This window comes from Morus notabilis, unplaced genomic scaffold (assembly GCF_000414095.1).
Source record: "Morus notabilis unplaced genomic scaffold, ASM41409v2 Scaffold625, whole genome shotgun sequence".
NCBI classification, from domain to species: Eukaryota; Viridiplantae; Streptophyta; class Magnoliopsida; order Rosales; family Moraceae; genus Morus; species Morus notabilis.
Genome location: NW_010357688.1, coordinates 297,740 through 315,546, shown reverse-complemented (window position 1 = coordinate 315,546; position 17,807 = coordinate 297,740). Strand labels below are relative to the sequence as shown.

The window sequence follows — 17,807 nt, the reverse complement described above, 5'->3', positions numbered from 1 at the left end:
CTATCATATGTGCTGTTGTGTTCTTCAATTTCTTCATTTTGCTGATATTTGTGGGACCTATCAACTTATCTTGTAAAGTTGTGTCCCAATCTAGCCAAAAGGAAAAAATTGTGCGTCCCAATATTACCGTGTTATCCTTTTTGAAGGGATACTACTGTGTTATCTCAATGGTGTAAATTCATTTGAAACAGGTTCAAGTAATTTATCTTCTCACACAGACATTGGTGGGTGGCTTTGTTGCTGTTTATATCGGTCAATATAGTTATTGCTGTGTACATATATATGGCAATGAAAAGAACTTTCACATAAACACGAGCCAGATCCTGCATTTCTTGCCAAAGCCAAAGCTAGTGTGAACCACTCCGCAAGTTACTCTGATAAATCTTATCATTCCTTGAAGAAAGAAGAGTAGGATGTACTGCGCTGCCATGTTAACGTTTCGAACGAGTTGAATTAAATTTCTGACAGAAAAGTTTGCCATGATAAGATCTATTGGTAGTGACAATGTATATTAACATGTTCTCTTCTGTTTCTTTTATTGAACTAGAGCTTTAAAGATCAGTGTGTCAAGTTCCAGAAGCGAGTGACTAGAGATGCAAATTTTTTTCATTTATCGATTATTGCATAAGGGTTGCTCTGTTTCATCATGCCCAACATGAACACCTCAACTACATAAAAACGCTAACAGAAGATGTAATAGAAACGGACGGCAGAAAAAAGACAGTAGAATGGAAGAAAAAACTTGAGAACTTTATTACTTGTGAATTACTGAAACAATGGATGGCAAATTCTAACATTTGCTTCCTAGATGCTGACAAAAAGAGTAGCAAATATTTATACTAAAAGTCTGACCTATATCGTCCTCATTATTTAAAAGCTGCTGGGAAAAATGCCCCCAAAGGCAGAGATTGAAATGCCCAAGTCCCTTTATAAAGTTGGTCCAATCTCAATTCTTCAAAACTTATATCATGTGGACTCCCTAAAACGCCAGCTCTCCAAATCATATGGTCAAAGTTGAAGATCCCATGCACAAAAAACATGGGACATCTTAAACGACAAAAGGCCAACATCATAGTAGCACCTACATAATAAAAAGAAAGTGGAGAAAATACAACGGAAATTAGCAAACATCCGCGGAGAGCATCGTACATGTAAATTTTTTTTACTACCTGCATTGGACACACGATCTTCGTCCTCCTCCACACGCTGCCTTTTATGCCCCCATCTAGTCACCATATCTTGTCTTTTCTGTTGCTAAAAATAACACTTCATAAATAATCAACTAAATTAATACTGAATGAATAATTTAAGCTTAATATGTCATGGGATGCACATGTCCTCAAAACATTCAAACAGAAATTTAAAAAACAAAACCCCCACAAGAACCCCAAGATAACAACATGACTAATTTCACAATTTCATTATTAATGCTTACACGACTTACCGCATAGCGTATGATGTAAAATAATACCGCTTTTAGTAAAAGTTTGTTTCAATTAGAACAACTTATATTGCATATTATCATTCACAAACATCTTCAGTTTCATTCTTATTCAGAAAACTAATAAATAAATCCACTTCCATTGTATGTATATAGGTTTTCTACTAACACAGTGGTTTGACAATATTTCACCGCTACTTGGTATAGTTGGTTTCCCAATGGGTCTTCCGTGTACCACATATACAAACCTTATAACTACCAAATCAAAGCAACGAATTCAAATTAGCCCTAAATACTCACAAATTAGACTCCAACCATAGTGTTTCTATATTCCAAAAAGTCTCCCTATTTATAAGTTTACAGCGTAATCCAATACTAGAGAACATGAGACTCATTAATCATTTTTTTTTTTTATTTTGCAGACATTTCGAGTCTCCAATCGAGGGCAAACTTAAGTTCGTTTTTACAAATTATGTAGAATTTAGAATGTTTGGCCGATTACCTCACTTGAGTGGTTTCTCCTAGGATGTTAGAAAAACGTCGATAATCAACCACAAATCAGAGGTGGAAGAACCCAACTACACTTCTACGCCTCCGTTGATGAGCTTTTTTCTACTTCATTCTAGGAAACAAATGACTTCTTGCTTCAACACTTCCGTTGATGGTAGAAGAACCACCGCTTCAGCAAGCTTCTAAACCCACCGAAGAAGCAAAAAGAGCAAGAAATCCCGACCCTTTTCTCTCTCACTTGATGAAACCCACAAATCACAAATGATAAAGATATCCCAAGCACGCTTCAAACGACAGTCGTTTCCTACGCATCATAAAATAAAAGCTTTCAATCGTGATCGTCCATTTCAATCCAACAGTCCATACACTTTTGTGCTGACCAGACATGTGTTTTTACACTGTCGATTTGGAGACCATTCCTACATATAGATATATTACCATTGATATATGTACTACGTTGAACTTCAACATCCACCTGGACTTTCATTATTAATGCTTACACGACTTACCGCATAGCGTATGATGTAAAATAATACCACTTTTAGTAAAAGACTGTTTCAACTAGAACAACTTATACTGCATATTATCATCCACAAACATCTTCGGTTCATTCTTATTCAGAAAACTAATAAATAAATCAACTTCTACTGCATGTATATAGGTTTTCTACTAACATAGTAGTTTGATAGTATTTCACCGCTACTTAGTATAGTTGGTTTCCCAATAGGTCTTCCGTGTATCACATATACAAACCCTATGACTACCAAATCAAAGCAACAAATTCAAATTAGCTCCAAATACTCACAAATTGGACTCCAACCATAGTGTTTCTATATTCTAAAAAGTTCCCCTTATTTATAAGTTTACAGCGTAACCCACTACTAGAGAACATGGGACTCATTAATCATTTTTTTCATTTTCCAGACATTTTGAGTCTCCAATTGAGGGCAAACTTAATTTCATTTTTACAAATTCTGTAAATTTAGAATGTTTGGATGATTACCTCACTTGAGAGGTTTCTCCTAGAATGTTAGAAAAGCGTCGATAATCAACCACAAATCAGAGGTGGAAGAACCCAATCGCACTTCTACGCCCCCGTCGATGGGCTTTTTCCTCCTTCATTCTAGGAAACAAATGACTTCTTGCTTCAACACTTCCATTGATGGAAGAAGAACCCACCGCTTTAGCAAGCTTCTAAACTCATCGAAGAAGAACCCACTGAAGAAGCAGGAAGAGCAAGGAACCCCGACCCTTTTTTCTCTCACTTGATGAAACCCATAAATCACAAATGATAAAGATAACCCAAGCACGCTTCAAATGACAGTTGTTTCCAACCCATCATAAAATAAAAGCTTTCAATCGTAATCCAATGGTCCATACACTTTGGTGCTGACCAGACATGTGTTTTTTTTTGGAGACAATTCCTATATATATATATATTACCATTGATAAATGTACTACATTGAACTTTAACATCCATATTTAGAGCGTCCTTAGGACTTTCGATGTCAATATCTATCAAGAAACATAACTTTTTTGTGTTATTTGTATATATACATATATATATATAGATCAAACAACTAAAAATAAAAGAATGTACTATTGGAACTTGTCTCGTCATCATCCATAATGGTCATTTTGATGCCTTTATGACTTTCTTGAGCAGTATAACAATCGATGTTACTTGATTCTTCTACTTCAACATTGAAAACACACTTATAATCAAATATAATAATTAAAAAGATTCATTTTTATATGAGATATACATAGAAACAGAGACATAGAAAGAATAAAGCACACACGTGTGTGTGAGAGAAATCAAACAATTAAAGAAAAATAATGTACCACTGGAATTTCTCTCATCATCGTCCAAAATTATCATTTCGACGTCTTTATGACTTTCTCAATCAGTATACCAATTGATGTCACTTGATTCTTCTACTTCAACATTAAAAATACACTCATAATTCAATATAATAATTTAAAATATTCACTTTTACGTGAGATATACATAGAGACAGAGACAACGACAGAGAAAATAATGTGCACGCGTGTGTGAGGCAGAGAGAAATCAAACAATAAAAGAAAAAGAAAGTGCCAATGGAACATGTCTCATACTTATCATCCGTGATTGTCATTTCAACATCTTTAGAAATTTCTTAATTGGAGTAACACCAATCCAATTCAGTCGGTTATTCTACTTTAACATTAAAACAACAAAACAATTATAATTATGATAAGTAACCAGCAAATAATATAAAAGAACAATACATACGAAAAAGAAACAAGATACAAGAGTGTTGAATTCAAGAACCAGAGTTCATTCAAGCTACACTCTCCACCCTACTGGAAATTTGAAGAACCAACGACCTCTCGTTACAATGTTCTTCCCCCCTCTCATCCACGAATTCTCCTCTTTAATTCCCTCATGTAACTGCATGATCCACGTGGTGCTCTTCTATTGGCTCTCCCCTAACAGTTTCCCTCTCAACCGAATCTACCTTGAGATTGCTCATTTCCCTGCTGTCACTTATTCTCCTACGGCCACACCTATTCTTTCTACTGTAAACACGCAAGATTGGAGGCCTAACATTATCCCCTTATGAATTGCACATTGTCCTTAAGGTGAATTGCAGGGAAGTGTTGATCAGTTACTGCATATCGTTCCCAACAGAGACAGAGATAGAGAGAGAATAACGTGCACGTGTGTGTGTGAGAGAGAAAAATCAGACAATAAAAGAAAAAGAAAGTACCATTGGAACTTGTCTCGTACTCATCTTCCGTGATTTCCATTTCAACATCTTTAGCAATTTCTTGATTGGAGTAGCACCAATCCATTTCAATCAGTTCTTCTGCTTTAACATTAAAACAACAAAATAATTATAATTATGATGGGTAACCACCAACTAATATGAAAGAACAATACATAAGCTCTCCTCCTCAAATTCTCATCTTTAATTCCCTCATGTAACTGAATGATCCACGTGGTGCTCTTCTATTAGCTCTCCCCTAACGGTTTCCTTCTCAACCGAATCTACCTCGGGATTGCTCCTTTCCCTGCTGTCACTTATTCCCCTATGGCCAAGCTTATTCTTTCTACTATAAACACATAAGATTAGAGGCTTAACATTATCCCCCTATGAATTGCACATTGTCCTTAAGGTGAAAGGCAGGGAAGTGTTGATTAATTACTACATATGGTTCCCAACAGAGATAGAGACATAAAGAGAATAACGCGCACATATGTGTGTGAGAGAGAGAAATCAAACAATAAAAGAAAAAAAAGTACCATTGGAACTTGTCTCGTACTCATCTTCCGTAATTGCCATTTCAACATCTTTAGCAATGTCTTGATTAGAGTAACACCAATTTATCTCAGTCGGTTCTTCTACTTTAACATTAAAACAACAAAATAATTATAATTATGATATGTAACCAGAAACTAATATGAAAGAACAATACATAAGAAAAAGAAACAAAATATAAGAGTGTTGAATTTAAGAACCAGAGTTCATTCAAGCTGCACTCTCCACCCTGCTGGAAATTCAAAGAACCGGCGACGTCCCATTACAATGTTCCTCCCCCTCTCCTCCTCGAATTCTCCTCTTTAATTCCCTCATGTAACTGCATGATCCACGTGGCACTCTTCTATTGGCTCTCCCCTAACAGTTTCCTTCTCAACCGAATCTATCTCGAGATTACTCATTTGCCTGTTGTCACTTATTCTCCTACGGCCATGCCTATTCTTTCTACTGTAAACATACAAGTTTAGAGGCCTAACGTTATCCCCCGTATGAATTGCACCTTGTCCTTAGGGTGAAAGGCATGAAAATGTTGATCAATTACTGCATATGGTTCCCAACAGAGACAGAGATATAGAAAGAGTAATGCGCACGTGTGTGTGTGAGAGAGAGAAATCAGACAATAAAAGAAAAAGAAAGTACCATTGGAACTTGTCTCGTACTCATCTTTCGTGATTGCCATTTCAACATCTTTAGTAATTTCTTGATTGGAGTAACACCAATCCATCTCAATCGGTTATTCTACTATAACATTAAAACAACAAAACAATTATAATTATGATAGGTAACTAGCAACTAATATGAAAGAACAATACATAAGAAAAAGAAACAAGATACAACAGTGCTTAATTCAAGAACCAGAGTTCATTCAAGCTGCATTCTCCACCCTGCTAGAAATTCGAAAAAAACCAGCGACCTCCGGTTACAATGTTCTTCCCCCCCCCCCCCCCCCCCCCCCCCCCTCTCCTCCTTGAACTCTGCTTTTTAATTCCCTCATGTAACTGCATGATCGACGTGGCGCTCTTCTATTGACTCTCCCCTAATGGTTTCCTTCTCAACCAAATTTACCTCGGGATTGCTCATTTCCCTACTGTCACTTATTCCCCTACAGTCACGCCTACTCTTTCTACTGTAAACACGTAAGATTGGAGGCCTAACATTATCCCCCCTATGAATTGTACCTTGTCCTTAAGGTGAAAGGCATGGAAGTGTTGATAAATTACTGCATATCGTTCCCAACAGAGACAATTATAGAGAGAGAATAACACGCACGTGTGTGTGTGAGAGAGAGAAATCAGACAATAAAAGAAAAAGAAAGTACCATTAGAACTTGTCTCGTACTCATATTTCATGATTGCCATTTCAACATCTTTAGTAATTTCTTAATTGGAGTAACACTAATCCATTTCAGTTGGTTCTTCTATTTTAACATTAAAACGACAAAACAATTATAATTATGATAGGTAACCAGCAACTAATATGAAAGAGCAATACATAAGAAAAAGAAACAAGATACAATAGTGTTGAATTCAAGAATCAGAGTTCATTCAAGCTACACTTTCCACCCTGCTGGAAATTTGAAAAACTAGCGACCTCTCGTTATAATGTTCTTCCCCCTCCCCTTTCCTCATTGAATTCTCATCTTTAATTCTCTCATGTAATTGCATGATCCACGTGGCATTCTTCTATTGGCTCTCCCTTAACGGTTCCCCTCTCAACCAAAGTTACCTGAGATTACTCATTTTCCTGCTGTCACGTATTCCCCTACGGCCACGCCTATTCTTTCTACTGTAAATACGCAAGATTGGAGGCCTAATATTATCCCCCCTATGAATTGTACCTTGTCCTTAAGGTGAAAGGCATGGAAGTGTTGATCAATTACTCGTTGATCCATAAAAAACCTCTCAAACTCCTCTGATCTTTTCTAATCACAAAAAGCCTTCCCATGAAGTAATGTCTATATTTCTACACTGCTAAGACTATGGCCATCAGTTCCCTCTCATATACAGACTTCGCCCTCCCCCTCAAGGATAAAGCTTGGCTAAGGTATGCCAAGGGTCGACCATCCTGCATAAGCACAACCCCAAGCCCTGTCCCTAAAGCATCAGTCTCCACCACAAACTGTTTATCAAAATTCGGTAAGGCTAACACTGGAACCGAAGTCATTGCTTGCCTAAGCACCACAAACGCCTCATGTGCCTCAGAATTCCATTCAAAAGCACCATCTTTAATAGGTTGGTAAGAGGGCGAGCAATCTTACCATAATCCATAGCGAATCGTCTGTAATATCCTGTTAGCCCTAAAAACCTTCTCAAACCCCTGACATCTCTAGGAATCGGCAACTCCACAATTCCTCTGATCTTAGAGGGATCGGCCTCCACAGCTTGGGCTGAAATGATGTGCCTAAGATACTCCAGTCGCTCCTGACCGAAGGAACATTTTTTTTTATTTGCAAAGTGAAGGTGATCCGCAGATGCTCCAAGTGAGACTCCAAGCTATCACTGTAAACAAGAATATCATCGAAGAAAGCTAGCACAAATCTGCGCAAATAAGGTCCAAAGAAACGGAGTTTCAGTTTATTCTTAAACTGCAAACAATCTCTTAATAAAACTACTAAACACATTTTCAAAAACGATTTCTATCTGAGATTAAAAATCTTTTCATTTTCAATTTCATACAAAAAAATAAAATCATTTTGAAATCAATTCTAAACGCACCCTTCATATTCTATAAAATATACGCAATAAGATATCAATATTCTTCGACCTTTGGTGAAAAGCCTCGAGAAGAAATTAAATAAGATAAAAGAGGAACCATGTGCATATACATATACGTATATATGTATGTGTGTGTATGTGTATACGTATAGTATGTGTACAAATGTAGGTATTTATTCCTTTGGCTATATTTCACACCAGAAAAATGCTCTTGAAGTAAGTTCGAGAACTTTCTTGCACTCAAATGTCTCTATTGATCTGATTATCTGTAGTCCCAAAATTTGAATGGTTCCTAATGAAACACATGAGACTCTAGTAACACGACAATATTCTAGCATATATACTCAATCATTCAATAGCGATGTCTAAAACACACGCCATATATATATATATATATATATATGTATTAAAATCCATCTGGCTACAAGTCTACCAAAAAAAATAAAAAAATGAAAAATAAAAAAAGATCAACCTGTGTACAAATATAAAATGGTTCGATTTAGTTGTGACCGCCAAGCCAGCTAAAAGCTAGTATTACGCACCGAATATTCATTATTATTATTATTACTACTACTTTTCACGTATTGTTTAAATGATGGATTGTTACTAATCCTTGGTTTCATCTTTTAGATTTCTGTCGTTTTATCCCCTGCACGCGCAACCCCACAAGAAAAAAGAAATTAATCATAGCAATAATCTTTTTGGTAGAATAGAATATTAGAATTAATATGACATCAATCTAAATTAATCAGGCAAGCATATTAATGAAGATAAATATATAAATGCATGATGTGACGCACAGACTAAAAATTCAAAAGAAATCTATCCAGTATAGTTTATTAGAAAATGCACCAAGACTTATTGACTTCTCCTTTATTATACTCCTCGAGTTTGGATAGCTTTAGCGAAAGTTGATTTGGGCCACCTCAATTCAAGGAATATTCAAACTGCGGCGTGAAATCTTGTCTTACCATGCAAAAATATTAGATAATAATTAAAAACATTGAGCAATCAAAATTTTACTATTATTCACATGATAAATAACACTTTTCATCATCTAACGCTTGATAAATAAACTCCACGCTATGACATAAAAAAAAAAAAAAAAACGGTTGTAGTATTCTCCTAGCGTAATACAAAATCCACATACTTAACCCCACGTACTATTATCTAGTTAAAATTTAAGACTCCGTTCATTTTATCGATTCGAATTTTGCTACAGTAAAAAGCTCTCAGAAATAGTTACATCTAACTTTTTTACCACGGTAAAAAACTCTCACATAAAGTCACATTTCAACTCGAATTAAAAACTCGAATCAGCGAGCTAAACGGGCTCTAACTGATGCAAATTTTTCCACATTATCATCATTTTCTTATGTTGCGTGGCACTAATGAAATATGGTTTGGATTAGTACACAAGATTTGTGACAAGGATGGTACATATGCATATATGTGCGTTTATCTTTTATACAATGTGGACAATTTCTCAAACTTTGAAATTTCATTTGTCATTTTTTTCTTTTTCCCGTAAAATTGTGGTTAGGACAATTCGCCAACATGCATGACAATTGTATACAGCAAGTATTGTCTGTTTGATTCTGTATGACTTTTCAGGCAAGGGTGTTTTTAAAGACCTTTAAACCAACCAATATAGTCGATTGAGTTTACAAAACATAATTCAGGCAAGGGTGTTTTGGACAATTTACAAAACATAATTCATACGTAGGCCGATTGTCGATTGAGTTTCATTACTTCAAAAGTTATTACCTAGATAGTGCAGGTTTGTGGACATTAGATCTAATGAAAATGAAATCTCATAAAAATTTAAATAAAAATTTTTTTGATATAAATACGAAGTTCAAAAAGAGTGCTACCAATAAATTCTCCAAAAAAAAAAAAAAAAAAGTGACAACTGATCCACTTTTCTCTTTTTGTTAAAAATTATTTTTTTTATTCAAATTCAAATAAATGTAATCCTTTGTTTATTTCATAACTCAATAATTTAAGTATTTTTCTCACAAAAATTTAAATTTAAATTTTTTATTAAAATATTTTTTTTATAACATAATTTAAGTTGTGAAATAAACATACCATAAATAAAAGAAATTGACTTAATTGGAGCTTAAACTAAAAGAAAGAGAAAGAATTTGGGCCCGTTTAGTTTGTTGATGCGAGTTTTTAATTTGAGTTGAGATGTGACTTTATATAAGAACTTTTTAATGTAATAAAAAAGTTAAACGTGATTATTTTTAAAAACTTTTTACTATAATAAAATTTAAATTTTAAACTCAAATCAGTAAAATGAACGTGACATTTGAAATCCAGTCCAATAGTGTCAATTAGAAAAAGAAACTTGATGCCCAAATCCATTGGTTGATTCGTAATTAAACACATAAAGAGAGGGTGATTAACTGCTAAACAGTCGCCTAGTACGACCGTTGACCGTCATCATGAGCTTTTGACCAATTAGATCAATACAGGAACCGGCATTTCCGCGGGAACAGGATACGGTCGCCTGTGTCCGAGCACAGCCTAACAAATCCCTAATCCGAACCCAACTCTTTCTCTCTCTTTCTCTTCTCTATTTCCTTTCTCTCTCTACATTTTACGAAAAAGTAGACTTTGGTTAAGCTCTGAGCTGTACAAAGAGACCATAGTTATCAGCCCCCCTTAAAGATCTGCAACTCTTTCTCTCTCTTCTCTCTCTCTCAAGAACACGCGAAGCGCGTGAGGCGGTGGATCTTCTTGTCAAAGTCGTCAGCTACAGAAGGCTGCAGAGGTAGACCAGCGTCGTCTTCGTCTGCAGTAGAATCCAGGTCTGTTACTGATTTTGCCTTCATTTTCTCGCCCATTTTCCAGGGTTCCAAACAGTTCGCGATCGATTCCGTTACTTTCTTTTCAGAATTTCCTTTTGCTCCTCTGATTTTCGCGGATCCGTTGTATTACGGAGTTGAATTTGTATTTTCTTTGTGTTGCGGAAATGTAAGCGGAGGAGAGAAAAGAGTAATTGAAATTCTAGTGTGTTGATTCGACATTCCGATTGATTAAAGCCTTAATCTTTGCGAGCTTAATGAGACTATGGATTAGTTTAGGGTAATTCTTCGACGTAAAGATAGGAATTTGAGTGGCGTGAGTTGAGAATTCGAATTTTTGATGAATTATTTTTTCAAGTTCGAAGAAATTCTGATGGTGTCAATTATTCGGGGAAAAAGGATTAAGTGATAGTTTCATGTTTTGCGTCCTGATCAGTGTTTTCTGTGCATAACTCTGCTTTAATTTGAAATGGACAGTGGGAATGGCGAATCGAGTAAAAGAAGATGAGAAGAATGAAAGAATTATTCGTGGTCTGCTTAAACTTCAAGAGAATCGAAGATGCATTAACTGTAACAGTTTGGTACGCTAATTTTCGCATTTTTCTCGTCAACTTTGATATGGCATCATTTCAATATCATAGAGCCGTAATGTTGATATATGTTTTGTTTGTCGCTAACTATGGATTGATTGAAATTAGATAACATGATATAATGTATGATGTCTTATGTCTATTAGCCATAGAAAGAACCGAGGCCAGGCCACTTTATTTTTCTTTGAACTTTGAGGCATTGATGGGTCAAAGTCTTATACTGGGTCCTATAATCTCAAATCTATATAACCTCCGTTGGCAAGGGCTTAATCTAGCTTTTTCTGGGTTCTATTGAGTGAAGTGGAATCCAATAACAGCTTTCAATTGTTTGAGAAACTGATTTCTTCAAGATGGTTGTTGGTATTTGACAATCCAGTTATTAAGAATCTTTTGGTTAATAAAGGTCCTCTTGAATCAAATTTATTTCGACTGTCGTAGATCATTGGAAATCTTGTTCATTTGACCAAAGGCAAATAATAATAGGCGATATCAAATGAGTCTTAAAATAATGCTATAAAAACTTAGTGTGCACTAATGAGAAGGATTATGTTGAATGGTCCCTGAGCTAGAATATGGATCTTGATGGAATCGTAGAATAGAGACTATTGTAGTTACTGCTAGTTTCTTAAGGAAACTAAGGATGTGACAACCTACTGAAAGAGCTGCTATCAGAATTTTCTGCAGACTGTTGCTTGTTTTGGTTATAACAGTTCTGGTGTTCACTAATTACTTAACAGATTGATATTACTATTAATGTAGCAATTCCAGTGATTGAGCACATGAACTTATGTATTACTTAATCAGTTTCAATTTGTGGTCCATCACATAATTTCTTTCTTCTTCTTTTCAAGCAGGGACCACAATATGTTTGCACAAATTTCTGGACGTTTGTTTGCACAACATGCAGTGGAATACAGTAAGTCTTCTGCTTTTCTGTGTATAACCTTAAAGTTTGCTTCTTCTATTATAGGTGTACAAAGAGGGGATTTGTAAAAAACTTTGTTCTACTTGATGTTATTTGCTTGCACTTTACTATTTATCTGAAAATATTTTCAGCCGGGAGTTCACTCACCGAGTGAAGTCAATATCAATGGCTAAATTTACTTCACAAGAAGTTAGTGCTCTTCAAGAAGGGGGAAACAAGGTAATGCATGTTTCCCTCCTATCTGCTGGTTTCTCGCCCAGCTTTCATTTTTTTTTTCCTAATCATTTATTACTTAGGGCTTATCTCTGTTTCTCATTCTCAGCGTGCAAAGGAAATTTACCTGAAAGAGTGGGATCCACAGCGGAATTCTTTTCCAGACAGCAGGTTTTTACTGCTTGATCACATTTTTGTTTTGTTGTGTATGCCTTGCATTCTGATTTGATGTCTTTGCTGCCAGTAACATCGAAAGACTTCGAGATTTTATCAAGCATGTTTATGTGGATAGAAGATTTAGCGGTGAGAAGAACCATGACAAGCCCCCTAGGGCAAAGATGGTAACCTGATTCTTTCCCTCAATTTTAGTTTCTTCTACATAGTCTTTCTATCGAGCAGCATATATACTATATTACTAAAAATGAATGCATGGGTCTATTTTATGATTACAGTTTGTGTTATGAGAGGATTCTTTTGGGTTTAAGTTGAAGCATTCTTCTCTTGTACAGGGTGAAGAATTATATGAAAACAGGAGAACAGATTCATATCAAGGAGGGTCTAGAAGCCCACCATATGAGGACAATGAACGTCGTTATAGTGAAAAATCTAGTCCTGGAGGAAGGAGTTATGATGGAGGAAGAAGCCCTGGATATGACCAAGAAAGCCGGCAGTATAGTGATTATAGAAGAAGTCCTGCCCGCTCTGAGATTGTCAATGATTGGCGCCGAGAGGATAGGTTTGGGAATGGAAGGAGATCTGAAGAACGTAGAATGTCTGATGGAGATTTGAAGCTGGAAGGGAGGTCTCCTGAACGGCCAAAAGACCCAGATTCATCCAGCTCCCCTGTAGTGAGGCCCGTTAGGGAAATTTTAGGGGAGAACACAATACCTCTTCGTATTAGTGAGCCTCCAAAACCTGCTGCCAGGATTGTTGACGCCTCTGCACATACACAGGTGGGACATCTTTTAATTTAAAGCTTTTATGTTATTTATCTGGAGATACCTGATTCAACAAGCACTAATTCCTTTTCTCTGTGATTGTAATTCGATACCTTAGTAATGATCATTTCCATATATCGTTAATGTTTAAAGGGGTATTTGATACTCCATTTGTTAGGAATGAGGGGTGAAAAACAAAACAAAACAAAAAATAGGTTCCTTTTTCCTAAACTGTAGGATGGAACTAAGCGTGGGCTTTTCTATGTTGGTTAATCATATAATTTAGTCTTTCTAGGACCTAGTTTTTTTCCCTGCTGTTCTTTACTTATTCATTTGAGAAGCTCTTTCTTTGTTTTGTTCCCTTCTTGACTTAGATAATCTTTCGGTCATAAAGCTTTGCACGCTTTCCGATGTTATAAACTTACTAGTTCTGTTACCTAGCCTTTGTTACAGTACTGACTTTGTATAGGCCTTCTATTATCTTTTCCAATTACAAGTCAATATGTGTTAATTTTCGATAACTCCTTTTAATTGCAGAGGACTGCATCCTCTAGTAGCTTGGGATCCACCAATGGGAACCCGGTGGAAGTTAAATTGGAGGCTACTGGCAGTTTAATCGACTTTGATGCTGATCCTGAGCCTCCTGTTGTTGCTGCAACACCTCCTCAACAATATACCGTAGCTCATTCCACTCCACAACCAGCAAATTCAACAAATGACAGTAACTGGGCCTCATTTGATGCATTCCCCCCTGCAAAAGTGTCTCAAGCTCCTAATGCCAACCCATTGGAATCTGTACTATCACAATTGACAGTTTTGGATCCTGCCTCTGCTCCTGTTTCTGGATCATCAGGCAATGTGGCTACTGTAACAACTACGGGTAAGATGTTTGTGTTGCTGCTTAGTGATGACTCATTTTGTACTGTTGGGAAACTTGTGTTTTCCGTTACTAATGCTCCTGCAATTGCTTCAGTTAACAACTTATCATCATTTCCCCTGGATGGTGTGTCAGCAGTTGCCCCAGGATTGGCACCAGCATTGCCAGTTAATGGTGGTAATACCCTTGTCAATGTTTCTGGTGCTACACATTGGCCAACTGTGCAGCAACAGCATCAGCCACAACAGCAACAACCTTCTTTATTTCCTGCTGCTGGTAATCAGTCAACTGCTCAACAATTTATACAATCTGTTACCGGACCTTCAAGCAATCAGGTGGAGCTTTTGGTTTGGTCTGTCAATTTTGTTATTGTATTTTGAAGTAATGCAGTATTCTCATTCCTTAATAAATATAAATTCATGAATTATTGTCAGCCATGGAATTTAGCACCTGCCCCTAATGCACAAGGGTTTCCGAGTACTTCAATGGCCCAGGCACCCTCAGCTTTTCCAAAACCTGCGCACGAGTTTAATTCTGTCGTTACATCGCAACCTCCTGCTTCAGATGTAAAATTGAGTGGAAGAAACGAACTGCCCGAGGTACTATCCAGTGAAATTGGATTTGATTGAATATTTGTAAATCTTCTTCTGCATGTGAATGTGTGATAAATCATTTACCACCTGCAGGACCTTTTTACCTTGAGCTATTCAGCCTATCGTGCACCAGTTCCTGGGTGGCAAACTGGTCCACCTGGTGGTATGGGGTATCCAATGCAGTACAATCCCGCAATGGTATCGTTGCAACCAATGAAGTTGATCGCTTGGTTCTATTTCACTGAATGACTTTGTTAACCATAGGGGAGATTAACAGAATTTGAATCTGTGCTCTTTTTACAGCCCATTCCCACTTATCAGCAGTCATCGAAGTCAACAAACCCATTTGATCTGAATAGTGATCCTCCAGTACAAGTCCCAGCAGTATGTGTTTTCTTTTATTTATTTTTTTAAATACTTGTACCCTTCTTGAACATTCTGCAATCTGAGTATTCTTCTGGATTCTGCATGTTCTACAATAGCTCATGAACTGATTGTATTGTTTTCATCTTTTGATGCGTGCTTCTTATGGTGCAGTTTCCATCCATGGTGCCCTTGCAAAGTGCTCTACCAAATGTGCTGAATCCATCTGGCTTGCCTCCCTCAGGCATGCCACCATCAATCATTCCTACTGTAGGCGTGCCTCCATCGAGCATGCCACCATCAGGTTTAATGCGTACTTCTAGCCTTGGTGCCCCATCATCTGCATGGATGCCCCAGTCGTCAGCATATACATCAGTTTTCCCTCCCCATGCTCCTTATGGATCAGCAATGCCACCGAGTAAATTATCCTATCCCTTTTTGTTTTTGTGAAAATATAAAATCCCATCATAGCTCCCTTATCCTTCTCCTCATTTTTCTGTAATATATGTACAAATACGTACATATGTATATACATTTTTCTTTCCTTCTCTTTGTGCTGAATTCCGGTTTGAAATCTCAGGGGCCTACATAGGGCAACAAGTTCCGGGTAACATGCCAGCTTTCGGGTAAGTGCTCTTGTGACTACTTGTTTCTTTTGGATGAAGGGAAAACATTTGGAAACTAGATGGCCAATGAATAAGTAGTGCATCAAGAAAACACCGAGAGAGGAGGTGGGTGGGCATGTGTTTGGGTCAGGGGTTGGGTGGGTTCCATTAAAGTTATCTTTTAGATTGCCATGGGTAAGAAACCAAATTCAACTCTTGTTTATTGTAGTCTGAATGCTTTTGGCTAGCCGGCCTTGAAGTTTGAACTTTGCTAGTTTGCGTGTGAGAGCAGTAAAATATAATAATTAGAGACTTATTTATGTTGTTGGTGATTGGTATAATGCAAATTATACTTCCAGGATTGGAAATTTCATTAAGAGTTATTTCTATATCAGAGTGCCTGATAAAATTTTCTGGTTGTCTTTTTATTCAAATACTAGGGAGGTTCCATTTTTCATTACATCATACAAGAGATTGGTGGATCTCTCTCTCTCTCTCTCTCTCTCTCTCTAACACGCACACATTTCTTGTATCAATTTTTTCATTTGAGACTGACAACAGTTCTGCTGGAGTTATTTATACTATTTTGAAAGTAGTGATGACATTCCTATTTCGGCCACTTGCAGACATCAAGGAGTTGGAGGAGGTGTTGCTGAGGGTGCAGCTTTTGGCTCCGTAAATACCGATCAGCAGTTGGGTGGTAGATTCTCAGCACCTACTACCCCAACTCCTTTTCCTTCCGGAGGGAACCCATTTGGATAAAAGCAAAGAACGAAGCTCTTTAATTCCTTTTAGGGTAAGCACCATCTTGCTGCTGCCTCTGTAATTTCCGGGCTGAAGTTTTGGTTCTCTACATTGTAGTGTCTAAGTCGCATGATCCAGCCTGCTGACAAATTTGAACTGTCCATGGTTTAAAAGTCATAAGGTCTGCATTAGCCATGTAAAATTTGTTTGATGTTGTAAGAAAAGAAGAGAGAGAGAGAGAGAGAGAGAGAGAGAGAGAGAGAGAGAGAGAGAGGAGTATATAGCTTAAATGAAACGAAAGGACAATAGCTTCAAAGGGGACATAGGTTAGTATTATTTTTTATTTGATGCAGCTATGTTGTTGCTCTTGATATTCTTTTAGAGCCTATAATTGGGTGATCTGTGTGTTTGTTTGCTGCCCCTCGTAGTCTGTCCCTTCTTTTTCTGAGTTGTATGATTTTTCAACATCTTTCCCCATTACGCATTGTTACAGTGGAACGCAATTTGTATGCTAGAAAAATGGCTTTTTTGAAGTGTTACTTTCCTTCATATTCTTTTTACATTCTTGATTTGAGATCTCTCTTTTTGCGAGACGCCTTTGATTGCTGCAATTAATGCTCTAGTCCAGCAGCATACGTTTGTTTTCAAGTTAAGAAAGCTTTTTATGCTGCTAATTTCAAAGGTCACTCATTTTCTCGAAATCTTTTCTGAAGGCTACACTGGAGGCTAGTTGAGCGTGAAGTTATTTGACAATATATATAAATTAAATTCTCTTCATTTTTCGTCTTATGTAGCTGCTGAGAGCATTCACAATCTTATTTTACGTATCTAGTGAGGAAAAAAATATATGAAGTGACAGCTTCATATTGTAAAATAAAGGTTTCGTGCGATTTGTTTACGTAATCAACTTCACTATATGTGTTGTTTACATAAATGTGATTTATGTGTTGTTCTGTTAGTTCAACCTTCAATGAAGACACGAAAAGAACTGAGAAAACGACAGATAATGGGAACCCGAAAAGAACTGAGAAACAACATAAATAAAGCTTAAAAACGAGAACATAAAAACGGCGTATAACGGGATTTTGACAAGAAAAACGACAAAAAAAAAATGCAAAGATGACGAGTCGACGACTCTTGAAAACGACGTTGAAAGGTTGACAACTAGAAAACAAC

At 36.8% G+C, this 17,807-nt stretch overlaps 1 protein-coding gene and 1 long non-coding RNA gene across 6 annotated transcripts; one reads left to right on the top strand and one right to left on the bottom strand.

The window, feature by feature from the left end:
* Positions 1-234: 234 nt before the first annotated feature.
* Positions 235-2,270, bottom strand: LOC112094111. Of its 3 annotated transcripts, XR_002903364.1 has the most exons (4): positions 1,944-2,270; positions 1,170-1,248; positions 853-1,081; positions 235-418 (listed from the first exon to the last, which is right to left on the bottom strand). It is a non-coding gene; the product is annotated as an uncharacterized LOC112094111 (long non-coding RNA). The 3 variants fall into 3 exon arrangements; XR_002903365.1 differs by lacking the exon at positions 235-418 and having other exon boundaries at positions 639-1,081; positions 1,170-1,254; XR_002903362.1 differs by lacking the exon at positions 235-418 and having other exon boundaries at positions 639-1,081.
* Positions 2,271-10,621: 8,351 nt separating this feature from the next.
* Positions 10,622-17,129, top strand: LOC21403719 (probable ADP-ribosylation factor GTPase-activating protein AGD14). Of its 3 annotated transcripts, none has more exons than XM_024174040.1 (15): positions 10,622-10,786; positions 11,261-11,364; positions 12,228-12,289; positions 12,430-12,517; positions 12,621-12,682; positions 12,756-12,852; positions 13,021-13,464; positions 13,987-14,329; positions 14,465-14,661; positions 14,761-14,925; positions 15,013-15,117; positions 15,223-15,303; positions 15,457-15,700; positions 15,863-15,908; positions 16,514-17,129. In XM_024174040.1, the coding sequence occupies exons 2-15, from the start codon at positions 11,266-11,268 to the stop codon at positions 16,647-16,649; spliced, it is 2,169 nt and encodes a 722-aa protein (XP_024029808.1). In that variant the 5' UTR covers positions 10,622-10,786; positions 11,261-11,265; the 3' UTR covers positions 16,650-17,129. The 3 variants fall into 3 exon arrangements, with proteins under 3 accessions (XP_024029808.1, XP_024029800.1, XP_024029806.1); XM_024174032.1 differs by having other exon boundaries at positions 10,623-10,786; positions 14,423-14,661; XM_024174038.1 differs by lacking the exon at positions 10,622-10,786 and adding an exon at positions 10,943-11,063 and having other exon boundaries at positions 14,423-14,661.
* The last annotated feature ends 678 nt before the right edge of the window (positions 17,130-17,807 follow it).

Bases quoted from the DNA above. Each gene is read 5' to 3' on its own strand.
- LOC21403719 (XM_024174032.1), top strand. From the start codon at position 11,266: ATGGCGAATCGAGTAAAAGAAGATGAGAAGAATGAAAGAATTATTCGT. The intron at 12,290-12,429 runs GTAAGTCTTCTG...AAATATTTTCAG, and splicing joins ACAACATGCAGTGGAATACA to CCGGGAGTTCACTCACCGAG. The intron at 12,518-12,620 runs GTAATGCATGTT...TCTCATTCTCAG, and splicing joins TTCAAGAAGGGGGAAACAAG to CGTGCAAAGGAAATTTACCT.